The 27,976-nt window shown below is 38.9% G+C and overlaps 3 protein-coding genes and 3 long non-coding RNA genes across 7 annotated transcripts in view; 2 read left to right on the top strand and 4 right to left on the bottom strand.

Annotated features, from left to right (window-relative positions):
• The window catches only part of LOC144630414 (quinone oxidoreductase-like), an 8,514-nt gene extending 2,538 nt beyond the window's left edge, over positions 1–5,976 (bottom strand). Inside the window, exons 1-4 of the mRNA XM_078488786.1 lie at positions 5,744–5,976; positions 4,685–4,871; positions 3,701–3,916; positions 1,219–1,398 (exon numbers count right to left, since the gene is read on the bottom strand). Coding sequence (XP_078344912.1) covers positions 1,219–1,398; positions 3,701–3,916; positions 4,685–4,871; positions 5,744–5,914 — 754 coding nt within the window. The 5' untranslated portion in view covers positions 5,915–5,976. The remainder of the gene's footprint in view (positions 1–1,218; positions 1,399–3,700; positions 3,917–4,684; positions 4,872–5,743) is intronic.
• LOC144630440 (uncharacterized) overlaps positions 1–13,955 on the top strand; it is a 15,363-nt gene extending 1,408 nt beyond the window's left edge. Inside the window, exon 2 of the long non-coding RNA XR_013566530.1 lies at positions 13,693–13,955. This is a non-coding gene — a long non-coding RNA (uncharacterized LOC144630440). The remainder of the gene's footprint in view (positions 1–13,692) is intronic.
• Positions 1–27,976, bottom strand: part of LOC144631045 (uncharacterized) — a 195,927-nt gene that overhangs the window by 66,037 nt on the left and 101,914 nt on the right. The window lies entirely within an intron of this gene.
• LOC144630430 (uncharacterized) lies at positions 6,103–7,900 on the top strand. Of its 2 annotated transcripts, XR_013566522.1 has the most exons (5): positions 6,104–6,303; positions 6,397–6,515; positions 6,835–6,857; positions 7,088–7,205; positions 7,610–7,900. It is a non-coding gene; the product is annotated as an uncharacterized LOC144630430 (long non-coding RNA). The 2 variants fall into 2 exon arrangements; XR_013566524.1 differs by lacking the exon at positions 7,610–7,900 and having other exon boundaries at positions 6,103–6,303; positions 7,088–7,207.
• LOC144630423 (quinone oxidoreductase 1-like) lies at positions 10,285–27,976 on the bottom strand. Its single transcript, XM_078488797.1, has 5 exons — positions 27,806–27,976; positions 26,073–26,259; positions 24,204–24,419; positions 14,089–14,268; positions 10,285–11,257 (listed from the first exon to the last, which is right to left on the bottom strand). The coding sequence occupies exons 1-5, from the start codon at positions 27,974–27,976 to the stop codon at positions 10,953–10,955; spliced, it is 1,059 nt and encodes a 352-aa protein (XP_078344923.1). The 3' UTR covers positions 10,285–10,952.
• On the bottom strand, positions 16,110–17,023 carry LOC144650704 (uncharacterized). Its single transcript, XR_013570172.1, has 2 exons — positions 16,806–17,023; positions 16,110–16,400 (listed from the first exon to the last, which is right to left on the bottom strand). It is a non-coding gene; the product is annotated as an uncharacterized LOC144650704 (long non-coding RNA).

The raw sequence follows: 27,976 nt of genomic DNA, 5'->3' as shown, positions 1-27,976 counted from the left end.
TAATAATAATAATAATAATAATAATAATAATAATAATAATAATAATAATAATAATAATTTAATAATTTATAGAGCGCTTTTTACATGTACTGATCAAAAGCGCTTTACAGGAATTTTATTAAAAACAAAAAAAGTATACATATAAATAAAACCTAAAGGTAAAATACAGCAAAAATTTAAAAAGATACATTAAAATGCTGATCTAAATAAAAAAGTCTTAAGTTTACTTTTAAAAACACCAAGTGTCGTAATAATACGCAGGTCCGCCGGCAAGCTGTTCCATAAAAACGGTGCAGATGAAGTGAAGGACCTGTCGCCAAGTGTTGGGCGCATTGTCTCCCGTGGAACTCCTAATAATAGGCTACTATTTGAGCGTAGCGAGTATGAGCTCGTTTGCTTAACTTTCACCAAATCACTAAGATAAGATGGCGCAAGTCCATAAATTGATTTAAAGGTAAGAATTAAAATCTTAAACTTAATACGATGAGCAATAGGAAGCCAATGAAGCTCGTAGAGGGCTAGAGGTATGTCCATAATTAGTCTTGCAGCGGCATTTTGAACACGTTGCAGTTTGGAAATTTGAAGATTTGGCAGTCCATACATCCCAGGGGGGGGGGGGGGTACTCCGGCTTGTAAATGACGGGGATGATCGAAGGATTTTTTTGGGTTTGAAATTTTTGATTCCGGGATTTTTTTGGGTTGGAAAATTTGGCAATTATTTTTTTGGGTGACTTGATTCAAATAGGGGATTTTTTTTGGGTATTAAAAACGAACTAAAGTGCCTCGGCGCGGCTTTGGCGTATTTATGGTATGATGAATAATCAAACTCGAGCGTTACATTGCCCCTCCTGGCAATTTAGGGGTAATTTGACAAGGGATTTTTTTTTTTTTTTTTTTTTGGGGGGGGGGGGGGGGGTTATTTTTGGTCCAGGGATTTTTTTTGGGTAATGTCGGAAGACTTAGGGATTTTTTTGGGTCCTGAGTTTTGCCTTCATTCGATCATCCCCATCATTTACAAGCCGGAGTACCCCCCTGGGCCATACAGACTTGGCAGTCCATACATTAAGCCATTACAATAATCCAGTCGAGAGGTAATAAACTGAAAGCATGCGTACTAGGGGTATTGGTTGCAGGGGGAGGTAGAGAAAGGACAGAGAGAGCATATCATTCACTGTGCCCTTCTCCGCCTGCTTCAGAGGCAAATGAGTATTTGCTTACTTTTATGGAATGTTGTTTTTCCGACACCATCATAAATAGCATTCACTCCTTTCCCGTCTGTGATCCTGTTAACTTCTTCAACAAAATCTTTCTGAGAATAAAGGATGACCTCATCCGCCCCAGCTTCCTTTGCTTTTGCTGCTTTGGCCTCTGTGCTAGTTGTTCCAATCACAAACGCTCCTGTAAGGTGTGAAACATTTGGTGGTAAGAGAGATTGTAGGTAAGATAGATTGTCATTTTTTCGACTATTTCGCTTGTCAACAAGTAAAATAGAAGAGTAGCGGAGGGGGGGGCATAAGAGTTATACAACGAACTTTTTAACGGCGAAATAGTTTTGTCCCCCTGAAGAAGGCAGCATTGCCGAAACGTCGGGAACAGTTTCGACTCCGGATCGAGAGGTCCGAGTTCGAGCCCCGGACACACACTGCTGTAACTTGCATTTTCAGACACTTTACTCCCATAGTGCCTCTCTCCCCTGGGGGGAGGGGGGGGGGGGGGGCATGCGATGGACTACCATCGCATTCAGAGGGGAAGTAGAAATATTCCTAGCCGCTTGATGCTACGAAAACCGGGATAAGCTCCGGCAGTGTGGGCCGCATGGCTCGTGGCTTCCCTTATTATTATATTATTACAAAAACAACGCCTGATCGCAGGAAAGCGATCTCAACAGTACTGTACTGTATTTTACAGGTAACAAGACCCTGAGTACTAGTGTTTCAGGTCTGCTAATTGTTAGAGTGGCTCTATATAGCCAATACCAGGTTATTTGAACGAACAGACATTTTTGTTTTGCATGCCAGCTAAGACAAACCCTGCATGTAGACCTTCATTTAAACTTGTAGGTTCTAGCAGGCTGATGCTGTCTATTTACGACCACCGGCAGCCCCAAGACCAAGCACCTGTGCTTGTACTATTATTTTGTATATAACTTCCAGGCAAATGACTCACAGATCACAAAGAAATCCCCTACCACCCTCGCATTAAGAGAAGGTGGTAAGGGCTTTCTTTGTGTTCTGTAAAAGGCCTTTTTCCCTAGTGAATCGTGAAATGGATATGGTTTTCCTGTGAAACGTAATTGAGGGCAGTAAAGTTGTATTTCGTGATCTGTGAAAGGCCTTGTGAATCATGAAATGGCTATTTTATTTTTGTGTGAAACGTTTAACCTAGCTGAGGCTTGCATAAAAAATGTTTTTTTTTTTTTTTGAGGCTTGCATAAAACAAGTTAAAAAGTAAAAGGTTTTGTGACAAAAACAATGTAAACTTATACCTTTTTCTTATTTAACAAAGGGTGATGCCCCACCTGGAATTCCGAGTCACAGGACATCTTGTATTGTCACTACCAGTACATGAAAAAAAAAAAAAAATATATATATATATATTATTATTATATATTATCTCACTTACTAACTCAAAAAGCCAGCAAAAAACGCCCAGTATAGCATGCCTCCTTCGACATCTTTAGCTACACCAATAACGTTTAGGTTAAACTTATACTACAACTTTGTAAAAGTTTTTCTAATAAACAAATTGAAGTCACTGTGGCGTCAAAATATGTTGCCATAGCAACGTCCAAAGAAGGTAAAAAAGATATCTTATTTTTGACCATTTGAGGCTACAAACTTAAAAGCTAGTCAATGAATATATATTGTTGTAATGTATAATGGACAAAACAAAAAATCCAACAATTTTTTTAATAAAATTCTGTAAGTAGGGTTCAGAGCCACCTTAATTTATGAAAAAAGGTAGCTCCAAATCCTGCCTACAGATTTAAAAAAAAAAACTGCAAAAAAGTTCCTTTTGTTGGTTAGATTAAAAATATATCAAAAACAAGAGGTTCCACCAAGTAGTTTTTGAGTTATTAGCATCAAGCGGTCCAAAATAGGGTATCTATGACCTCATACGACATTGTCATGGCAACAGATTTTGACGTCACAATGGCCTTCATTTGTTCATTTGTAAATCTGGCAAAGAGTTTCCTTACTTATTGTTGGTATAGCTGTGATATCATAGAACACCAAAGACGAGATGTCTAATTCTGACTAAACTACGGGTATTAACAGCAACCTTAAAGGGACTGTACATGTGTCATAATTTACAGATTTTACCAAAATTTTGAACTGCCAAAATTTATATTTGTGTGGCTGGAAATCTAAAAATAGTTGTCCATTTTTATCAAAAAATGCTACATGTACCGTATATTAAAGCACTGAAACTGTTAATGATCATTTTTGGCTGAAGATGGCTCGGATGGAAACCGATTGCAATTTGAAAAAAAATGGGCAAACGTTTTCAAGTTGTTTCCGCATGTCTGCAGATTAGGGTTATATATTCCTTTAGATGTTCAAAGATAATGTTTATTTAGGGTTAAGTTGCCTACCAATAATTTCAGAACATTATAGACCAAAAATCTGCGAAATCCCGTAATATAGTCCCTTTAAGGCAAAAAGCCAGGAGTAAAATATTTAATACTGGCATTGTGTACCTCTATTCTTTGCAATCTGAACGATCAGGTTTCCCACTCCACCTGCCGCTGCGTGAACCAAAATTTTGTCTCCAGCTTTGATAGGGAAGGCAGAAGTTGCAAAGGAATGTGCAGTGAACCCCTGCCACAAGGTGCTGGCTGCTTGCTCCATGGTGAGTTGGTCAGGCACTTTGACAGCACGATCAGCAGCTACTGCACTGTACTGAGCATAAGCATCTAGAAAAATAATTGTGTTATTGGTGTACTGCAGATATCATTTATTTTGTAAGGCAACTTGAAGTAAAAATCAGGGGCGGATCTAGTTATAGGAAAAGTCATGATCAAAGAAAAAGGTACCAGCTTTGGATGTCACTTTTCTCGTATGAAACATACTAATTCCACCCAGTGCTGGAAATTACTGTCGGTCATTGGACATTGTCCGATCAAATACTGTATGCCAAAATGTCCGGCCAATTTTGCAATATGTTTGGACATGATGTCCGAGAACTTTAACGTGACTGTGTCTTGGAAAAATTTTTATGTGTTTGATATATAATTAGTGACAAGCTTAGTTCATATCGCTAAATTTGGAGCTGAAAATTTGAAATTTACTCTGCAAGTTACGGCTTATGTTTTAAATTTTGACATGTGATTCCCAGTTAGGGAATTTGAACTAATCCTGTTGCTAATTTCTCACATTCTGTTGATAAACAGTCAACTAAGGGGCTATTATTTACTGTTTCTTCACAACATGGGTGGTATAATCTTGTTTTATATGCCAGAGTTGGCATCTTACTCAAGCAAATTGAATTAAAAGATGGAAGTTGCTTCAATCAAACTGTCAATCAATATTAAAACATTGTGCTGCAATATTGCAGAGTTCCTGTCAAAATTAAAGAACATCTGATCTGACCGTATCTGATAAATGGCGAGATTCTCCTTCCAGTTTGCCTTGTGTATGCTTGTAAATCATAAGCTAGCATTGGGTATGGGATTATAACTTACTTGTGCCTGGAAAGCCAAAAGCCACTCTGTCGCCTTTTGATAGGCCCTGGACACCAGAACCCAGTTTTTCCACTGTTCCAGCTCCTTCAAATCCCAGAATTCCTCCAGGTTGAACTAGTTTCATAGATCCTCCTCTGATGTTTATATCGATGAAGTTTAAGCCAGCAAATTGATTTTTTACCAGGACCTGTTTTAAAATGACATACAATATTCACTTTAAAGAATACAATTCTGTATAAAAAGCAAACATTTAATGGTCCTTTTAAGGGATGGGCCATTTTATTTTTGGGTGGAGGGGGGCGCTGGGCAATTTTTCTGAGCTCAAATTTTTTTCCATCTCGAGTTTGTTCAAGTTTTTTTTTTCACCTTTGGCTTGCTGTGCATGAAATTTTTCTCTTCTTTGGATCTGCAGGATCTTTTTGCAGTATCCCCTAATATCAGCCATTTTGAGTTTGTATGGGAATTTCAGTGATTTTGATGTCGAATAACTTTCACAAAATTGAATTTCTGCATTATTTATGAATCAAAAACTTAAAATATTAGGTAAATGGTTTTACTCGTGAAATCTGGGGCGTGTGGCCTACATGGGAAACCAGTAATTGCGTTTTTAGTTTTCCATACATTTGTCTGCAAAACGGCGCCGTTGTCCCCGGGCCGTTGCCTTACCAGACAAATATAACCCAGGGTAAGTACACTGTACATCCCTCAAATCTAAATTTTCAGCAGTGAAATCATTTACCTTATATCTTATAAAGTCTACGATTCATAAATAACCTACAAATTCATTTTTATGAACGTTATTTGACATCGAAATCCCTAATATTTCCACAGTATTTTGCGTTACGATTGCGCCATTTTGAATTCAAGATGGCGGATTTTATTACGAGAAACCTATTCGCTGGTAAAGAAATGTAACTCGATCGGCCATTCGTAGATTAAATTTTCCTTTATAACGCTCAAAAGGATACAAAAAGCCCGTTCGACTAGCTAGCACTTGCTTAGTTATTGTGGTATTTCCACTAAACGGGAATCCGAACAATGGGTTTTCAATATTCATACCTCGTTGGGCCCTGGTTCAGGAATAGGAGCATCTTCATAACTAAGCTTGCTAGAATCACCGTAATCGTGTATTTTCACTGCCTTCATTGACATGTTTGCAAATAAGGTCAAGCGGAACCGTTTTACTTGTTTTACAGGAGAGAAAAGAACGCGTCTGATACAAATCGACATGGATTAGTAATGGCCGCCGCACTATTGACCCACCGCACCCAATCCAAATCCACCAACTTGACCACCTTTGTCCTCTTGCCGCCCTGTAAACATTGCGTGACATTTACTGCAGCAAAAGCACTGCAGGTGTCATCTCAGTCACGCGATGCTGTGACTCTTGCGTCTCCGTCCAGTTTGCAAGGCAGCTATTTTCTTTATTGTTCACAATGCTTTGTACGATGCGTTGATTATTTTCCATTTTACTAGTTCTTCTTTATTTCTCTTGCTTGATCTGCAAGCATGGCACACCCTGCGTGTGGAAAAAAGCTTACTGACCGTGTCAAATTTGGAATGGCGCTCGATAAAATACCGGAAAGCTTGGGTCCAATTGTCCATGATTGCACTAGAAAGTGAGGAAATTTTATAAAATATATAATGTAGTGAACTGAGAGTGATTAGCACGGGAGTTTGTAGGTGCATTAATAACAGAATTTTCCTCACAGACGTCAAGGAATTGAAGAGGCTTTGAAGCAAGTTGATGGCTGTAGTGAGACGGTAGTCAACACACTGAAGGAATATGTTGTCATGAACTCCACATACTTTGAAAAGCATTCTCCAGAAGGCATGTTATTTTGTTGCTTTTGGTTACGATAATCGTCTTTTGTTAAATACTGAAGCCTTGGTGCATATTGTAGACATTGATTTGTCCAGGTTAAATTAAAATTAAATTTAAATGGCTGACAGCCAATTCAAAATGACGAGAAAATTAATTACCTAAGTTGAACTAAACTGAGGTAAGCTTATAATCTGTGCACCTGTCATTCCCCAATCGATTTTTTCATTATTTTGAATTGCCAGTGTCAGCCATTTTTGTGCTTGCTTGATCCATTGTTAATTTTTTTTCATATTAAATAATTTAAGTTGTGTCCTTCGTACTGTAGGTAAGAAGCTTCTCCAGACTCAGGTTAGTACAATTAAACATTAATTTTTATTCCACAACATTGTACAGTCATCAAGCCTGTTTTCTCATTTGTGAACCTCCTTTCCCTTGGGGGTTAGAAAAAACATGAGTCCTCTGTACTTGAAACTAGGTAACCTCAAAAACCAATCATTTTACTAAAGAATCCAGTACTTGAGTGCATGCCATTTTAAGGTTGAGTTTAATTTTATAAATGGTGCATTTACTTCCTTTAGATTTAAATGGTCCAACTTGATGGACGATGATGAGAAAACTGTTACAAACAATGTTGATGAAGACATGGCATCCATGATGTTGGCAGCAGGAATGTGGCACTTAGAGCATGCTCATTTTGTGAGTACAGCATGTTGTAATGCGAATAATTATACAATTTCATATTTAGTTTAATATGTTTCTTTTTTAGCTTTTTAAATTCATTGTAAGTTTACTCTTAATTGTAATTTTAGTTTTTAGCTTTCTTATTCCGTTTTTAATCTTGTAATGCGCATTTGAACATTTTATATATGAAATTTGCGCACTATAAATGTTATTATTATTATTGTTATGTTCCTTACGTAATGTTTGCTTAAAGTCCTTAGCGCCAGGACCAAACCATGGTCCTGGGGCACTAAAGGGTAGTCAGTTTTTAGCTTGACAACACCCTCCTCAAAATATGCGCTGTACCCAGCAAGGTTATCTTCTGTTTATTATTATTATTGTTATTATTATTATTATTATTATTATTATTATTGTTGCAGGTAAACAAGAACATTACAAGTGAAGGCGAAGATGAAGAAAAAAATGAAAGTAAGGGGAAATTAACTGAGAACACAAGAGACTTACCATAGAGAACTGTGAAACACAGCCAAGTGCTTCTTCCACCTTTCGAGTGCTCTAAAAAACTTACAAAGAAAGTGCTTGGACAATGCAGCAATGTACGAGGAACACATTTACAATTTTCTTTATTATAAAATGTTCAAGAATATTGCAAGTGTTAGAACTCATGATGTTGCCTGCTTGCACTCTAATGTAATAAAGTATGCACATGATGTAGGTGTGTAATGAAGTTACAGTATTAATAGTGAACTCACACTGACCAAATGACCCCAGCATGCAAAATTCCTTAAACGTGTTATAATATACACTCAGGAATCTCATGTGGACCCATATTTGAAAACGTGTAGCAGTACCTTGATGGTGTATAACTATGCATACACTTCAGTATATGCCCAGTATGCATGTATTGTACTCACATTTGAACATCTTGTAATTAATGTCTGACACCATTTTTTTAACAGCAAAGTTTGAACTCTTTGAAGACTGCTGCAAGTATTTTTTTCGTCACATGAGCCCGGTTTACGGGCTGTCTCAGTTACCAGGACGGATTTTGACGTCTGTTCATATGGAAAATTTTAGCCCGGTTGACGGGGATAAAATTCAAGAAACGAAGCCAAATTGGCGACACATAAAGTTGCATCTTTCGCGACTATCGTAGCTTTATTGACCCTTGTAACTTTATTAGTAAAGCCAATTCGCATATTTTTGAAGTGGAAATAGATACAAGGCAAAATTAAGCCATTTTGACCACCCAGTTACGAAAGGGAAGCTATTTTCTCAAAAAAGTTGCGTCCCGGCGACCGGGCTGGAGTGTTCATATGGGAAAATATTCTTCCCGATTGCCAAGATCTCGGTTGCAGAAACCGAGATATCGGTAACCGGGCTGGCCCACCTTCTCATAATTATGAACACATCCAAAATTTTACAAAGAAAATAGGAGTGAGCCGAGATCTCGGTAACTGGGCCAGCCCGGTCAACCGGGATCATATGAAGAGGCCCCAAGGCTTGGTGCAAGGAAGTAAAGATCTTAGGGCCTCTTCATATGATCCCGGTTGACCGGGTTGGCCCAGTTACCGAGATCTCGGCTCACTCCTATTTTCTTTGTAACACTTTAGTCTATACAACACTACGTCGTTGTATAGCAGTGTTACTGTCTTGTCTATTTGTAAAAACAAATGATCTCAACATATGGACTGGTGCCGTACAAAGTGAGACTACTTAATTGCTTTCACTCAATTTTGCTATACACAATGAATATTTAATTCAGCAGCCGTACTGCCAAAATTCGAGAAGAATTTCGTTGCCCGAGCAGAATTTGGGACAGAAAGCGCGATTTATACCGGCAGGCAGAATACACCAATTTACGTGCGGAATCTATCAATGCCTAATACATACGATATAAATTAGGGATCGGAAGCCTCGGAGCCAGACGACGTTCGAATAGTATCCCATGATGCATTTCGATTCATCTTATATTATCACCGCGTACGTGACCTAATCAGTATTGTTCAGCTCTCGCGAAGCGAGAAGAAGCGTTCGCCATGGTGTGTTTCCGGACAAGTTTTGATTCAAAAGCTGCTGCTTTCGAGGAAAACGACTTATTCTACGTTCACTGCGTTTCAAAGGAGAATTTCAGTGTCACATTGAAGGGATTTACCTGTGTTTCGCTAGTATACAGAGAAATACATGTTAGTGTTATCGAACATTTGGACGAACGTCGAAGAGCTCTCGTTCCTGTGACAGTAAAAAATTCGGCTATAGATGAGCTATTTGTTGCTGGAGTGTTAATAAAGAAGTCCTGTGCTGATCCGAATCGGTTTTCTTACATTTCTTCTTACATCTCTATCGATCTCTAGTCTGTCCGCTTCGCAGTCGGCGGGCTCGTTCGGCGTTGTTTACATAATCTGTGAATACATATTTGAGCTTATTATTACGGTTATTTTTCACCAGTTGTAAGCATTTCACTTATTTGAAGAGTACAGTTATAAAATTACTTTCGAAATTAGTCATTTTGAATGTAAATATAAATGGCAATGATGTCAAAGCTCACGATAGAGCCCAGCGATTGTTGCCTGAAACAGACATCACACACGCTTCGCAGCACGCGGCGCTGGTTTTCGATCGAAATTTCAGTCATCTTTGATCGCTGAAAAAGTCATTAAGATGCGGGTACTTCTGGGTACTTCTTTGCAAGTAGAATAACACGGCCTTTATTATGCTAGCGTGAGACCCATATTTAGTAGAAACCTGCTTATAATCCGAAGAATCGTGAATATTTATGACCTCGTCGCGGGTCAGTGAACACTTTGTGAAGGAAAGCTAATCAAAATAATCAAAGTAAAGGACGTTTTTTAACAAACCACGGTCATAGGACAATTGCAAATCAATGAAAGTATGACAAGCAACAAAATAATACAATTTTCTTGCTATTGACTGCAAAAAAATACGAAATGTGCCGTAGAGAAAGCGGCGTTATTTTACGGTGGAATCCGCCATAACTTCGATATTGCGTGAAGTGCGCGGAGAATTGCACCATGGGATACTATTCGAACGTCGTCTGCCTCGGAGCTATACACAAATGTATACGCAAACGAAATATTGTTGAAAGAACGGTTTATTTGACTCACTGCCTCGTTATGTTAAAATAGTGATCTGTAACTACACATAACACGACGAAAAAAGGTAAAATCTTAAAATTCCAATAATAAGCCACTCTCCCTCCCCTGAAAATAAGGCCTCCCGAAAAAGGTCCCCAAATCTCAGACGCAAAAAATGTTCCGATAACAAGTTCGAATATCAGCCCATTTTGTGGACTATGACGTACCTATTGTAGAGCGTTTTTTTTTTTATAATTTTTATGTCTTTACACATGTCTTTACAGTATGCTCCGAGACTTGTGATACTCATTTAAAGACTGGTGAAGTTGCTTTTGTGTACCTAACTTTTTTCCGTTTTTTAAAAATAAACTCAATCATTTTTGAAATGAAAAATTACCTTAGTTAATAAGTGCGTCTTCCCACAGAACAAAAAAACAAAAAGGTTTTTAAACAAAAAGGTTTTTGATCGAATAGAAGTCCAGGACTTATTACTAGAATTTTAAAGGATCCGTTTATAAGATACTTAACAATGCTACCGTCAAATAGTCCGATGTGCCCTTTATCCCTAAAACATAAATACATGTACACCAAGTGTGTGCAACAGTCTATCGGTTACTGGCTTGACAGAAGCACATGGAATACACTCGGCTATCTTTTTAAAATCTCCTTAAGGCTGGAGAAGAACTTTCCCAGTGGTCTTCCTTCCTTCCAACATATCATGGGCCTTTTTCACGTCAGCCAGAGGGACCACTGTAATTCCTCCGTGAAATTTGAGTTTTCCTTCAGCCAACCAAGTGAACAGCTCGTTAGCTCTCTGACTGTATTCCGCCGGGTCCTCCACAAAGTGGAAGAAGGCAGCATAGGTCACGTAAAAGGATCCTTTGCCCAGAGTATGAACGTCCAGCGGATCTGCAGGACCTGAGGCGGCGCCGAACGATACCACTGTTCCTCTTCGCGCCAAGCAATCAAAATCTGAAAGTAAACAACAAAACAGCAACATCTCAATAAAACTGCTGGGGCGATCTGTGGTCATAGCTTAAAATATAAAAAACGTTTGAAACAGATCAAAAAAATATAAAAGAGTCTCTAAATTTTCGACCGCCTTCTGCGGTCTTCTTCAAAGAATGCTGGTTTTTGCAAGGTTCGCAGAATTCTAATAAGCTAGGTCGACGTTATTGTTCGTTGCTCTCCCCCCCCCCCCCCCCGGGGAGCAACCAGCGATGCGTAAACCCTTGGGAAGGGTGCCCTTTCATTTACAGTGTTTCTGTCTAAGAAAGAATGTAAGGATTCCAGAAACAGTCTTTTGGTGTTTCACGACAGGGCCAATAACGAAATTCGACAAATCAGCTTGCTCCAATGCTGTTCCATTTTTGAGTTATTTTTTCAAAAATAGCTCTTTAGTCGTCGTGTCCTTGTAATCAGTCGGTGGGTCAGTGAAGTATGTGTGTTTGTCACACCAATCAGATTTCAGGTACTATCAGAACCAATAAAATTGCAGTTTATAAGGGGAAGCAATCTGACGTAATCAGCAATTTCGTTCTAAGTTTTTAGATTAGAAGGAGGCGGAATCGGTGAGTTGTGATTTAACCCTGGATTAAAAACGTTTTTCGTAACGCCCGCCTGCTTACAACGCACATGCCGTGAGCAAAAGGCCCAACACTAACTTGTTATTCGTCTTATTCGAGCGTACGTTTGGAGAGGCTAGCTTTCCATTTGCACAAAGCAGATTTGAAGAATAATGTGATCATTACTTTTGCCGTCCGCTTTGTGAAGTTCGTTGGGAAATTGGAAAGTTTGTTATGAAGTTGCCAAATAGGTTGCGAGTTTTTGAATCAAATTGTGAGCTTCGATACAAAGTTCCCAACTTCGGCCCGAAATTAATAAAACCTTCTATAATTATGTTATCAAAAAGGGCTTTCTACGCTAAACTGTTGGAAACAATAAAAATTTTATGTTGGAAACATAAAAATAAAAAACTTTTATGTTCAGCGAGCCGTAAACACGTTGTCTCGAACAAATTAGTAAAATAATAATAAACCATCCAGTTTCATCCGGTTTACAAACGCAGAAGACTTGAAATTGAAGACAGTGAAGATTATGCCTCACAGAAATCGTTAAATATGTGTTTTCATACAAAAAAGTTAAAATTTGACCAAATTTCTACCTGCATAAGATTTATTTATCGCCAAATCACTTGCGTGATCGCTGATGCGAAACGTTGTCTTGCACTTCAAGCTACTTCAACTTTCCTTGACAAGCTCTAAAATCTTCGAGTTCAGAAATCGCCATGACTTTCGAGCAACATGTCTTGTTTCTCCTCAACAACCAAAACTTCGAAAGTTCAGTCGGGCCGAAGTTGGGAACTTTTCGAAGTTCGCAATTTGATTCGCAAACTCGCAACGTAATTGGCAACTTCATAACAAAGTTTCCAAATTCCCAACAAACTTCGCAAAGCGGGCGGCCAAAGTAAACTGAAATCAACTGTAAAACATCTCGTTCAATCATTTAATGAACCGGTACAAGTATTAACTTTGCTGTTAAAAGCAACTACGATCGAGAGCAAAAACAGAATACGAGCGTGCCATTCCGTGACAATTCGATAACTCAATTAGTTCTTGTTTGTTGAATAGAATTTAGGTTGTGAATGAACGAAAATCTTTGTCGAACAGTTCTGACAGAAAACAAATACTCCAGGTGTACTGTGCTTTAAAGAACTTTCCCGAAGAAAGTAGTTTTTGATTTGATGCGTTTATTACTTCGTTTATTATAGTACTTTTCGTTCAATGTCTATATGGAATCGTGGCTTTTTCGAGAAAAACAAGGGTATCGTGTTACGTTCGTTTTTAAAAAACAGAGGTCTCATGTTACAAAAGTGAAAAAAACAACAATATCATGTTTCAGTGTTTGGCAAAAAGCCAAAAGTATTCCGTAACAAACAAAAGTAACACGTAACGGTTGCAACAAAGCTAGCAACAAAATAATTGCTTAAACAGAATAAGAACGTGCCATTTTGTGACATTTTGATAATTGAATTAGTTTTTGTTTTTCAATTAAATGATGAAAATTTACATATTGAATAAAACAGTTCTGATGTATCAAAATGCACGTAAAAGTTATTTTGTTTGCAAGCAAATTTTGTGCAAAAAGTGACTTCGTGGGCCGCCATACACAAACAGCTCAACCCATGGCATAAACCATCCCAACAGGACAATCACCCAGTTTCACCCCAAGCCACCCCATAAATTGAAAAAATAACTCCTGCACGCTTAGCGTGCCTATGTTTTTTAGTGTTGGATCAGGTATTGTCCCAAATGATCCCGCACTAGCTTGCAAAAGCAATAACTTACAAAAGCAATAATGTAAACTTGAATCGTATGAGAAACGTACTTTTTGTTAAACAACGTTAGGGGATTCTTTTCTGACCGAAACGCTCGACGGGTCCTCCGTCAGAGTCCCGTTCTTTTTACCCTTTCCCATTCCACCTGCCACATGGTTTTTGTTGTGATAGGAAGAAAACTGGAGAACCTGGAGTAAAACAATAGGAGCAAGGACCGGAAGCATCAACAAAACTTAAGTTACATATGACGTTGGGTCCAGGAATCAAACCTGGGCAACATAAAGGGAAGCAAGCGCTCTACCCACTGCGCTATCCATGCTCTCCCACCCAAAACAATAAATAAATAAAAATAAGGCTGCGTAGTCGGAGTATTGGTTGATGGGGGAGGTAGAGAAAGGACAGGGAGAGAAAATCATTCACCGTTCCCTTCTCTGCCTGCTTCAGAGGCAAATGACTATTTGCTTACTTTTATGGAATGTTGTTTTTCCGACACCATCATAAATAGCATGTACTCCTTTCCCATCTGTGATCCTGTTAACTTCTTCAACAAAATCTTTCTGAGAATAAAGGATGACCTCATCTGCTCCAGCCTCCTTTGCTTTTGCTGCTTTGGCCTCTGTGCTAGTTGTTCCAATCACAAACGCTCCTGTAAGGTGTGAAACATTGGTGGTTAGATAGATTGGAGGTAAGATAGATTGCCATTTGTTCGACTAGTTGCATGTTAACAAGTAAAATAGAAGAGCAGCGGACAAGGACGGCACTCTCTTACCACATTCTTGTTTACTCTCAAGGGACTGTTTTAATTTCTCAAGGGAATACTTTTCGTTGTGGATAGGAATGCGTCGGCACTTCCGATCATGAAGTGTTATTTTCACGCCTTGCTCGTCATCTATATATATAGCTAGCTTTTTGCAAATTAAAGGTAGGTATTTTTCAAAGATCTCTGTCATTCATTGATTGAATCGCTTAGTTTTAACATGCTTAATAAAAGCTGCTGCGAATCTTCATTGTCAGAGGATATTGGCCAATGCGATTTTCTATTGTTACAAGTCGTCCATTTATTGTAAGAAGTATTTTTAGCTCGTCACGCAATCTTCTACGAAATGTGCAAGAAGATGATAGCGCCACGCGGCACGTATTAACAAACTTCTAGGGTCTTGTTTTCCATTCTGAATACGGAGAATTCCATTTTAAAGTTTAAAATGAAATGAAGAAGCACCGATCAATTTTTAAGTGGATCTCAAATGGAAAATCATGGAGTACAGTGTGCTTTAAAAACCTTTCCGGTGAGAAATTTAACTTTCCTTCGGTGGCCAAGAAGTGTTTTTAACTACAATTCACGGACTTGATCACAACTTAATACAGCTTCTTAAGGCTTCAGAAAGGAAAATGGTAATGTACAATATTGCTTCGAACTTGAATGGAACTTTTTAGAGGATCGATAAAGCCACTGAGTGAAAAATTGACTGCAGAAAGCCGTCGGGCTAAAATTAAACGAAAGTGAACTTTTTCCTTCCGTTGCATATTTATTGCCCCCGCAGGGTTTTGGCCTCAACCCGAGGAGGCATCATTGTAATCCGCGCGAATATAGAGTATATATAGTATATACCAGAAAAATTCTCGATTTGACCAAAGTGAGCGGGCAAATGGTATTGGGAAATGTGAAAGCCCGCAAGTGGGTATCGGGAGGTGTGATAAAATTCCCGGTACGGTGATTGGTCAATGACGACGCAAGTAAACGATGATTGGGCAGCCTTTTAATCATTTCACAATGTCTGAAAGCCGAAAGCAATGCAATTATTTAAAAGAGTTCGAGATAATTAACTCACAGAGCTCGACAAGTAAGAAAATCCACAATTTTACTGCTGAGTGGTGCTGTCATAACATTTCACGAAGCCTCGAAGAGGAAATATGTCTAGAAACACGGACGAACATACCTAGCCGAATGTTCAAATTTATCTGCGTTTTACGATAAGCTAGTCTGAAATTCAGCCGTCCTTTCAGACTAACGATAAGTAAGCCTTAGTCCAAAACCGCGATTTACCAAGCGCAAATTACTTGAACGGAGAAAAGCCTTGATCAGTCTATCTCCGGACGAGTCGGGGATTTACGAGAAATTCGAAAGAGATCTCGAGATAATTATTTAAGACTCGCAGCAGGCCAAACCGGAAACCAGAAGCAAACGACTTTTAGAAAGAAGTCCAGTATTTGCATTGACAAAGGTGAGACCCGGCCAGACCGGGGAAAGCCGGGGTCAAAGCCCGGCCTAAAAGCCGGGGTGAGCGCGGCCAGAAGCCGGGCTTTGGCCGGGCTAGCCAAGGGATAAAAAATCCGGGGAAGCCGCGGCCACAGGGCAAGCCCGGCCTGGCCAGACCAGGGAAACCGGGGTCAGGATATGGCCTGAAAGCCAGGCTTTAGCCAGACTGGCCAAGCAATATAAGCATGCTTTAAACTCAGAAAATTAACTTTTTGCAAACACTCTCTGACTCAATTGTAACATATATTTATTTTTATTCGGTCAACACTTTTCGGATGTTTACACTAATTTTCATTAAATTCCTTTGCGCATTCATAACAATGTCTTAACATATATTCCTTGAATTGGCATATAAATTCAACACTTCAAAACTTGTGGCTATTATGGTTTCTGACTCAGACATTAGGAAGAAACAGACTTAGCTGCTAGCTGTCTTCTGATGCATGAGATGAATGATAAAGTTCAGTTCTCTCTAGATTGTCCAGTTTAGAATTGAAGATTTCCTCGTTCTTCTTTTAAGCCTGTAGAAAAAATTAAATGCATTCCCGATTAACCTCTCGGTATTTTACTATTACTGTGCACATGAACTTCATGAACAGTTTTATACTGAGCTTGCAAATGTTGGATAACATTTCCCTGGGAAATTCACTGTGAAAAATCCACAATCTACAACAGTCTTATAATTTGCAACCTAAACGGTTTGGAGATTATTTCAATTCCTGAGCCAAATTATAAGCAAGAATTTGTGTAACGGTCACGTCACACACACGGCGGAAAGAATTTCAATAAACATCATGATCCAACGGCTAAAGTGCAGTTCGCTCAAATAAAGTGTTATGCTCCTGTAAATGCCGAGCCTTAGGTTCCATTAAAGTCCAGTCGGTTTTATTGGAGAAACACATTAGCTAAGTTGAACTATTACTCACCAAAGCACTTTGTAAACGACTGCTCGACTGCCATGACGTTCCACCATAAACAAGGCCTTCGATCAGGTCCAAAAATCACCAGTTTTAGCACACTATTCGCCATTTACAAAGCAAAACCTGTTTTCTATGCATACTGTAAGCGAAATAACATATACTGGCTCCTTTAACAATTTAGAATACAAAACATTTTCTCACGAACGATCGACAACAGCAAGAGATAAATAAGGATGGGCCGATACTCGATACCAAATATTCGATACATCGATATTTTGACAATTTTGAAAAGTATCGATACTTTCGAAAAATATCGCACTTTCGATACGTTTTCGATACTGTACACGTGACCTGAGCCTGCGGTCTCCTGGTCAGCACCTGAGGTTTAAAAATGCAATTTTGCTCAAATAAATATTGTTGTCCTTGTCAATATTTGAATTTTTCTTGCCTTGATGCAAAAGTGAATCAAAAAGACCAAAAATCAGCATTCGTGGCCAACATCTACAACGCCAGGACTGTCTTTTGAATTCTTTAACAAATCACATGACATACCAATGACGTCAGGACGGAAATGACGTCATAATATCGATATCGATATCGATATCGAGAAAAAAGGCAAATATCGTATCGATATCGTATCGTTTTGAAAAACCTGTATCGGCCCACCCTTAGAGATAAATTCAAACGAAACGGGCGCCAAAAGTAACGATTCAGCGTGACAATAGTCACGTGGGAAGTCACATGGGGATGATTTGCGTAACGTGATTGGTTTCTCAACAAAAGTCCGCTGGAGGGTTGAACTGCGGTCTCAATGGTAATGGCGGTGCAGTCACAGGAATCAAGCGAAGCTTTCTGTTTGTTGTAATGTCGTTCTTGTGAAGTATTCAAGGTTTACAAAGAAATAAATGGTGAGAATGGAACACACATTGAGTGGTCAGTTTATCCGCCAAGGTTTTCGAGAATTCGAAGGGTGGAATTCCTTACTTCATTTGCGATGCAGGCGATACTGGCGAGAATGCAAAATGGACTCTGCAGTCTAAAATTTGTTATCTCAATCTCGGTAAGCAATGTTTTTGCTGTGAAATAATGCTCATTTTTTATTTTAAGTGTTTGAGTTTAGAATTTCCAAAAAATTAATGACAGAAATCCATTAGGCTTAAAATTGGTATTCATTTGAATACACGAGTTGAGTAAAATTTAATTTGAAAATATTAGCTCCTATAGAAATCCCAAGAATTTCTTGGAACTCCCAGAAAGCAAAAAAATTATTTCCCATTTTATATTGGCATTTCATGCAGCATAACAGCCCATTCAGTCACAGAGAATATTAAATAGAGATAACCTTTTCTAGTAAATATTAAACTGGAAAATATATCCTGAATATATCCTTTGCTATTTTAAACTACAGTTTTGATGTGACACTTAGTCCTTGACTTTTAATATTTTAATTGACCACTATTTTGACTTTGTCTGCGGGGCTTCTGACCATTGGTTTCCCATTAGGAAAGCCATTATTAAAAAATGGTCATGGAATTTTTAAAATTAGGAAAGCCTGAGGTTTTGTGGCCAAGGGGGGCATGAAAGCCCAGCTTTGGCCGAGCTTACCACACTTTTCAAGGGCCGCGCTTTCCTGGCAAGTCTGGCATAAAGGGGCATAAAACTTTCATAGCCAGGAAAGCCGGGCATTAATGGCCAGGGAGGCCATGAAAGCCTGGCCGTGGCCATGGTTGCCACGCTTTTCCAGGCCACGCTTTCCTGGCAAGCGTGGCATAAAGGCCGGAAAGCCCGGCCAGGCCGGGTTTTGCCAGGCTTACCGTGCTTTTGACCGCGCTCCTGATGCAAGGCCTTTTAAAAAGTTGATCGTTGTCATGAAGTGCGATGTACGATAAGAAAGCCTTTGTCCAACTGACCGTGATTTACCAGCTGCAGGCACAAATTACTTGACTGGAGAAAAGTCTTGATCGGTCCACCTCCGGACGAAATTTTAATTTTACAAGATGATATGTGGCATCAAGAAAAGAAATTCAAAAGAGATCTCGAGATGCATTGTAATTGTTTAAAACTCGTGCCAGGCGTCTGCATAGACAGAGGTGAGAAATTCTTTCGCATCATTCTTTATTGTTCATGCTTGGGCTCTCAGTTAAAAAACAATTGGGCCGGCTTGAATGTTGGTAGTTTTAAAACGTTTTGCTGTTTTTTTTTTCGCGCGCGATTTCTCGCTCTCCCCGACTGACTAGAACGCCAAGCTAAGCTGGCTACCACATTGAAGCGAGTTTGATTCCAGCCCGCAAAGCGGCCCATTGAGCGACGAAGTCGCGAAAACGAGCGATGCAAGTCGCGATAGGTCGGCCTCAGTCCTAGGCTCGATTTCCACCTCATTCCCGGCGTGTCAAATTAATAAAGACGAAGGACTTTTTCTTAAGTCTAGCTTGAGTCTAGCTGAGATCACTCACCACAGCAAACATGACAAAATGATGTCAAGATGCTTCTGTCGCGTTCTTGTAATTTAATGATTTACCGTATCACAAATCTTTCCGAATTTTTGCTTAATTTCGTGTTGTTTTGTTTGTCCTCTTTCCATCTCGATGAAGAAAAGGCCAGTAGAAACCATTAGAAAACACAAACCAACAGGGAGCGTTTTCTTCATTATCATACAAAATAAAAAAAAATTAAAATTTCCAATCAAATGTCTGAAATGTAGAAAAAGGTGAATTAGCAAAGAAAAGCCGATTAACGTCGGGGGCAACCTAGTGTCAGCTATTCCTAGTGATATTTGATTTCTTTCTTCATTATACAGAACCGGAAAATAGCACATCGTGCGATGTCCGAACATTCGGTGCACGCCTAAAAACGGTAAACCGCAAACGCATGCCTGGACAGGCTCAATAATTAGGGGGTGCCGTTTCTTGTTTTAGGAGTGCCCAAGAGAAAACTAGGAGTGCCGTAAAACAAGACAATTTCGTCGTGTAAATGGAAAGTTGGTGGGCCATACTTAAACCAGGACTTTAACTTTACGTGAATTGACTTCTTTGTCTTATCGCGCGCTCTCGCGCGCGCGGCAACGTGCGCGAGCTTTATTATTTAAATACGTGAGTTATACAACGAACTTTTTAACGGCGAAATAGTTTTGTCCCCCTGAAGAAAGCAGCATTGCCGAAACGTCGGGTACAGTTTCAGACTCCGGATCGAGAGGTCCGCGTTCGAGCCCCGGACGGGGTCACTTGTGTTGTGTTCTTGGGCAAGAAACTTTGCTCTCATAGTGCCTCTCTACCCCCAGGTGTATAAATAGGTACCGGCGACATAATGCTGCGGGGAGTGGGGGGGGGGGGGACTCTGCGATGGACTAGCATCCCATTCAGGGGGGAGTAGAAATACTCCTAGCCGGATAATGCTACGGAAATCGGGATAAGCTCCGGCAGTGTGGGCCGCATGGCTCGTGGCTTCCCGTATTATTCAAATTATTATTACAAAAACAACGCCTGATCGCAGCAAAGCCATCTCAACAGTGCTGTACCTATTTTACAGGTAACAAGACCCTGAGTACTAGTGTTTCAGGTCTGCAAATTGTTAGTGTGGCTCTATATAGCTAATTCCAGGTTAGTTGAACGAACAGACATTTTTGTTTTGCATGCCAGCTAAGACCAACCCTGCATGTAGACCTTCAGACCTAGCAGGCCGGTGCCGTCTATTTAAGACCACCGGCAGTCCCAAGACCAAGCATTATTATTTTGTATTTCACTTCCAGGCAAATGACTCACAGATTACAAAGAAACCCCCTACCACCCTCACATTAAGAGAAGGTGGTAAGGGATTTCTTTGTGATCTGTGAAAGGCCTTTTTTCCCTAGTATATCGTGAAATGAATATTATGGTTTTCCCGTGAAACGTAATTGAGGGCAGTAAAGTTGTATTTCGTGATCTGTGAAAGGCCTCGTGAATCAGGAAATGGCTGTTTTATTGTTTTGTGAAATGTTTAATCTAGCTGAGGCTTGCATAAAAGACGTTTAACTTAAAAAAGTAAAAGGTATCATGACATCAAAAACTGAATCTAAACTTATACCTTTTTCTTATCTAAGGCTATTTTTTTGTGTGAAATATTTAACCTAGCTGAGGCTTGCATAAAAAACGTTTAACCCAAAAAGTAAACTGAAGGTATCATGCATCAAAAACAATCTAAACTTATACCTTTTTCTTATTTAACAAAGGGTGGATGTAATTGTTGCACGACCTACAACCCTACCTGGTATTAACAGGACATCTTGTATTGTCACTACCAGTACATGCTCACTTACTAACTCAAAAAACCAGCAAAAAAGCCAACAGTATAGCATGCCTCCTTCGCCATCTAGCGATTCAATTATAAAGGCCGGGGGGGGGGGGGGCACTCCCACATATGAGATATATAGGTATGTGCCGCTGTGAAGGGTATGGTTTTCAAGGAGTTTAGTCTGGGATAGGGTATAGAAATCAGAGAGTTTTGGTCTAGAATAGGGTATCATTTGCCGAAAAACTGGTTAGTGGTACGAAGAATTAAGTCCAGAATAGGAATAAAAACTTGGAGAAGAAAGAGGCTTCCCTACACATGAATAAAATCATTGTGACAACGTTGTTGACAGATGTTTTCCATTAAAAACACTGAAAGTGAATGATGCAGTTCTAAAAAGAAGCAAGTCTGGGATAGGGTAGAGATTTTTGGTATCTAGTCTAGTATAGGGTTACAAAACCAGCTGGAGATTGTCTGGTATAGGGTAAGGGTTTGATTTCAGAGTCCCAGCGGCACACCCCCACCCAAAATACACAGGGTGCCCCCTTCCCCCCGGATCAAGGGCAACAGCAACCACACGTTCAACCACATCCACAATCACCACGGCAGTAGACGTCACCATGGCAATAAACACCATCATAGCAAAGGAAAGGTTAACAAGGATCATAGATTGAAGTGCGGATCGCTTCAGTCGCACTTCAACCGTTTACTGATGAAGATCTTCAAAAACAAATTGATGAACTGCAGAAAGAAGCTGTACAATTTAGTGAAAAGTTGAAAAGCCAGTTGCAGCAGAAACTGTTTGAAATTTTATCAGTTGATCAATTTTATCAGAAATTTTATGAAGTTTATCAGTTTGAAACGCAGTTTTATGTTAACTTGTAAGATGTTGAAAGACCGATCTTGAAACAGTCATTTCTATTTTGACATGAAGCAAATCACAAAATCATGTGACAGCATATATACGGGAGAAGGATTTCCCCGTATTGAAACGTCACACACGCGGCCGATGAGTTGACGTTAGAGTGCAGGTGTTTAGTCAAGGAAGCTAATTTTCAATCATTTCAACCATTGTTTTTATGCAAACTTTCACTAATTTAATTTTTGAAAAAAATTTAATTATTTTTATTTTTACTTTTCGTGCAAATGTATGTAACATGATACTTTTGTTTTCCTCCTAACCCACCGTGACGCATCAAAGTCTAGTAGGATTAATTTGTGGTTTTTACGAAGCCACGGATTCTATCAATGGTATATCCTGCCGCACTGAAAAGCACACAACGTAAGTCTTTGATACAAAATTCCCAAACAAGTCCCTGTTACTTTAATTTTCGTTAGTTGGATTTCAGTAAGACATTGAAACAGAAAACGGGAATAACATTTCGCATTCTGTTCAAACAAATGTAACATAACACTTTTGTTTTTGTCTTAAATGTATGTAAAATGATATTTTTGTTTTTGTCGAAAACGCTTTGTAACCTGAAAGATCTGTTTTCAAAAAACAGGGCGACATCAATTAAAACACAGATATTATCGATTTATCCAAGAAATGGTTTTTCAGATTATGAGATGTAAGGTCAAATAGTGATGTAAGAAAATAGTGTTGCCATGCAACATGCAGTCCTGCACATGCATTAAGGTGGTTCGTAATGGTTGATCTATTCCCATCTTTAGCATTCTATTCAGAAGCTAGACCAATAACGTGGAGGTTTAACTTACAGTACAACTTTGCAAAAGTTTTTCCAATGAACAAATTGAAGTCACCATGGCGTCAAAATACGTTGCCATAGCAACAACTAAAGTGGTAAAAAAGATACCTTATTTTTGACCATTTGAGGCTAAAAACTTAAAAACTAGTCAATGAATATATTGTTGTAACAAGAAATCTAACAACTTTTTATAAAATTCTGTAGGTAGGGTTCAGAGCCACCTTAAATTTATGAAAAAATAAGGTAGCTCCAAATCCTTCCTACCGATTTTTTTTAAAAAAATGCAAAAAAATTCCTATTGTTGGTTGGATTAAAAATATATCAAAAACAAGAGCTTCCACCAAGTAGTTTTTGAGTTATTAGCCTCAATTTAAGGTCAAAAATAGGGTATCTTTGACCTTATACGACATTGTCATGGCAACAAATTTTGACGTAACAATGACCTTCATTTGTTCACTTGTAAAACTGGCACAAGTTTGTACTATAACTAAAAGATTTTCCTGCTCATTGTTGGTATAGCTGTGATAGAACACCAAAGACGGGATGTCTCATTCTGACTAAACCATGGATTTTACCGGGTTTTAAATGAATTGCTAAAATATATGTGCAGCTGGAAATCTTAAAATAGTAAGTCCATTATTATTCTTAGGCTGCGGATGGCTCGGTTGGAAATGGATTGCAATTTGAAAAAAATAGGCAAAGGTTTTCAAGTTATTTCCGTGTGTCTTCGAAATATCTATATTTATAGCTGAAGCTTGATTTCTATCTGAAAATTAAGGATATGCATTCCTTTAGATGTTCAAAGATCATGTTTATTTAGGGTTAAGTTGCCTACCACTTAAATTTCAGAACATTTTAGACCAAACATCTGCGAAATCCCTGTAACATAGTCCCTTTAACCCTTTAACCCTAAAGCGAATGGCCTTTTTTCTTAAATTAAAAAAAATATGAAGCCCACATCCATGTATGATACACCAATTGAAAGGTGTTGATCAGTATGTTTCATAAAACACTTTAAACAAATAAAAAGAAAGTCATGGTTTTGAAATAAATGGGTCAAAACGTTAAAAGAGAAAGATTAAAAAAGTTGTTTCTCTCCGAATATAGTAGGTATATCCCTGAACTGTATGTTATTGTGCAGATCTCAGTGAATTGGTTAATTTCAGTTAGGTTGTTTAACACATATGTATCAGGCAAAAAAGTTCCAAAAGTTATAGGGGTGGTCAATCATGTCACGAATAGAGGGGGATACAATTTTTAATACTTTCAAAATGCAGATCTTTTCGATACAAGTTTGGGGCCAAAAATGCAACTTATTTGGACTAATATTGACCAAGTTATGACATTATGTGCCATTTGGCACTCTTAATTAGGGGTTAAAGGTTTAAGGAAAAAAGCCAGGCCTAAAATATTTAACACTGGCATTGTGTACCTCTATTCTTTGCAATCTGAACGATCAGGTTTCCCACTCCACCTGCTGCTGCATGGACCAAAATTTTGTCTCCAGCTTTGATTGGGTACGCAGAAGTAGCAAAGGAATGTGCAGTGAATCCTTGCCACAAGGTGCTGGCTGCTTGCTCCATAGTGAGTTGGTCAGGCACTTTGACAGCACGATCAGCAGCTACTGCACTGTACTGAGCGTAAGCATCTATAGAAACAATAATATTATGTTATCGGTGTTATGTACATTTACAGGGGATCAGACAACATTAAAAAGGCAACTTGAAGGGAAATCAGGGGCGGATCTAACAAAGTCGGAAAAGTTGTGATTAAAAGTTACAGCTTTGGATGAAAAGAGAGGGGGGGGGGGGGTATTAAAGTCAAACCGGATGTTTGTTTGATGAAACTCTGCAATGTTGTGGCACAATGTTCCAATATTGATTGTCAGTTTGTTCTAGCTACGCAACTTGCAGATTTCAATTTTAATTATATAGGTGTCAGTAAATCCAAATACGTAAAATGCACAAACTGTCCAATTTAAGAAAAATTGGACAGTTTTGTCTCAGCCAATCAAATCGAAGAAAAAACAACATGTGACGGATATTAGCCAATTAGCACAAAGCATAGCGTCAGCCCTGTAAACTTGTCGCATTGTTAGTCGACAATGGCGGAATTCAGAGGCAAGTTTGCTACGTTTTTCCATTTTTTTTTTAGCTTTTCAGCGATAGTAACAACAAAGAGATATTTTCTACGTTGTCAGAAGAGGAGCTAGCTACACTGAGAAGCAAAAACCAAGAGTTAAACACCTCAAATAGTACAAAACTTGGGTGGACGTAAGTGCAGCGAAGCGAAGCAAGAAATCTTTCAGATATTCATAGCCATGAGCTAGATGCAATTCTTTGTCCTTTTTTGCTGAAATTTGAAGAGAAAAGATGGCAATGAAGTACGAACGAGATAGTGGAAAGGAGTTTGTCAGATTCAAGAAGTTGTTACGCTCTTCGGACACTTTGCTTACAACTTTTATTGATTTATGCAGTGTTTTCACTCACTTTGTAGCAAGCTTCGCAAACTCAGGTGAATAAAATTGCACTGTTTTGTTTGTAAGTTTGATTTGTGGAGACAATGCTTTGAGTGAGTTGCATGTGCTGTATAAGCCTACCATTGTTGATTGCTTTTCCCGTTCTGGACATAAGTTTATTGTTCATGCTGGATTGACTGACTACAAGCTATATAATTAATATGTAACCGGACTACATGCTTGTCCAATTTGGAAATAATTAGATTCAAAAATTTCCTCTGACAGCCAAATTGGACTCGGCCTACGGCCTCGTCCAATTTCGGCTGCCCTCAGAATTTTTTTCATCAAATTATTTCCAAAATATTGGACAGCATGTAGTCCAATTACGTATACAAATTTGCTTGAGCTGAGCAAGTTGCCAATTTCATCCAGTTTGATTGTAATGAAGGGGTGCTTGGAAACACAGAACCCAAAATGACTTCTGATAGATGACGATATTCTCCTTCCAATTTGCCCTGTGTATACGCTAGTAAATCAAAACACAACTATGATCAAAAGGAAAATTTTATGTTACTTCAGGAGTCACTTAGGGCCTAGACTACTAGCAGTCCCTATTTTTTAGCAGAGTCCGTCGAGCGTTCACAGAGTCCTGTTGAGTGTAAAGCAAAAAAATAAATGACCATGCAAAAAATTTTTCTTGCGGTCGTTTATTTTTCTGCGAAAGAATAGGGACTGCTCGTAGTCTACTTAGGGCCTTATTCCATGCACCCCATCAAATTTGGGTCATAAGCTAGCATTGCCCACCTGACCAATATTTTTCTTGGGCATGGGATTATTACTTACTTGTGCCTAGAAAGCCAAAAGCCACTCTGTCGCCTTTTGATAGGCCCTGGACACCAGAACCCAGTTTTTCCACTGTTCCAGCTCCTTCAAATCCCAGAACTCCTCCAGGTTGCACTAGTTTCATAAATCCTCCTCTGATTTTTATATCAATGAAGTTTAAGCCAGCAAATTGATTTTTTATCAGGACCTGTTTTAAAACAACGCACAATTTTCACTTTAAAGAACATAATGCTGTATAAAAGGCATACAATTTATGATCCTTTGGGATGGGCCATTTTATTTTTGGGTGGAGAGGCCAGAGCTGGGCAATTTTTTGGAGCTCAATTTTTTTTCCGTCTTGTGTTTGTTCAAGTTTCTTGAATTCCTCACCTTTGAATGGCTGTGCATGAAATTTTCTCTACTTTTAAATATGTGCAGAAAGTTTTCTTCTTGAAAATAAATAAATAATTGAATGGTCTAAACCTTACTGTAAATATTTCAAACTTTTATAAAGACCGCTTTGCAGTAAATTTCAGGGATTTTAATGTCAAATAACTTTCATAAAATTGAATTTCTGCATTATTTATGAATCAAAAACTTAAGATATTAGGTAAATGGTTTTACTCGTGAAATCTGGGGCGTGTGGCCTATATTGAAAACCAGTAATCGCGTTTTTAGTTTGATATACTTTTGTCTTCAAAATGGCGCCGTTGTCTTACTAAACAAATATTACCCAGGCTATGTACATCCCATAAATCTCAATTTTCAGCAGTAAAATCATTTGCCTAATATCTTAAGTCTTCGATTCATAAATAACGTAGAAATTCAATTTTATGAAAGTTATTTGACATCGAAATCCCTGATAGTTCCACACAAACTCTGTAAACTTATATTTTTCGATATTTTGCATTACGGTTGCCGGTGTCCTAGCCGATTTTGTCCCCCCTGGATTTTGTCCCCCCGGTCAAAATCCGCTAGCGGATAATGACCCCCCGGTCAAAATCGGCTAGCAGATATGGACCCCCAGGAGTCAATATTTGCTAGCGGATTTAGTCCCCCCTTCGCAAATTTTGACCCCCCGTTAAAAGTGATCATACTTCGCTATCGTACTCCTGGAGTCGTAAACGAATAAAAGAAAAGACGATTAAATGTTAATACGAATATTTCATGAACATTGAAAGACGAAATAGACAAGGTAAGTCTCGGTGTTTACCAAACACAGCATGCATACGCATTAGAAAATCTAATATGTTATTCTCAACACGGCCCGAAGCAACGTTTTCCAATCGAAATTCAAGTGTCATTTTTGTTGATCATAGGCTAAAGTGCAGAACCAAATTTACAATTGCTTTTTTTGTTAGTTTGTAAATGCAAATGGAAAGCTGTTTACTGAGTAAGAGGGAAACAAAGCTTAAATAACAATTGTTGAGGGGGGGGGGGACAAATTCGGCGAAGGGGGGTCAATATCGGCTAGCGGATATTGTCCGGGGGGTCAATATCCGCTAGCGGATTTGATCCGGGGGGACAAAATCGGCGGGGGGACAAAATCCGCTGTGACACCGGCCCATTTTCAAAATGGCGGATTTTGATCACGAAAATAAAAGTAACTCGATCGCTATTGATTCCTTGATGAAATTTTCCTTTTTAACCCTCAAAAGGATACAAAAAGCCCATTCGACTTGCTAGCACTTGCTTAGTTATTGTGGTAATCCGACAAAACGGGAATCCGAGTAGTGGCTATTCAATATTCATACCTCGTTCGGCCCTGGTTCAGGAATAGGAGCATCTTCATAACTAAGCTTGCTAGAATCACCGTAATCGTGTATTTTCACTGCCTTCATTGACATGTTTGCAAATAAGGTCAAGCGGAACCGTGCTACTTGTTTTACAGGAGAGAAAAGAACGCGTCTCACCCAAATCGACAT

The sequence above is a fragment of the Oculina patagonica genome, chromosome 1, assembly GCF_052425735.1.
Source record: "Oculina patagonica isolate OP01 chromosome 1, crgOcupat, whole genome shotgun sequence".
In the NCBI taxonomy this organism is placed as follows: domain Eukaryota; kingdom Metazoa; phylum Cnidaria; class Anthozoa; order Scleractinia; family Oculinidae; genus Oculina; species Oculina patagonica.
This window is presented reverse-complemented; position numbering and strand designations above follow the sequence as displayed.

Coding starts and splice junctions, on each gene's coding strand:
- LOC144630423 (XM_078488797.1), bottom strand. CDS start 27,976: ATGTCGATTTGGGTGAGACGCGTTCTTTTCTCTCCTGTAAAACAAGTA. Junction 14,269..24,203: donor TCAGATTGCAAAGAATAGAG/GTACACAATGCC, acceptor CACACCTTACAG/GAGCGTTTGTGATTGGAACA. Junction 11,258..14,088: donor AAAAACAACATTCCATAAAA/GTAAGCAAATAG, acceptor GTTTACTTTCAG/ATTTTGATTGCTTGGCGCGA.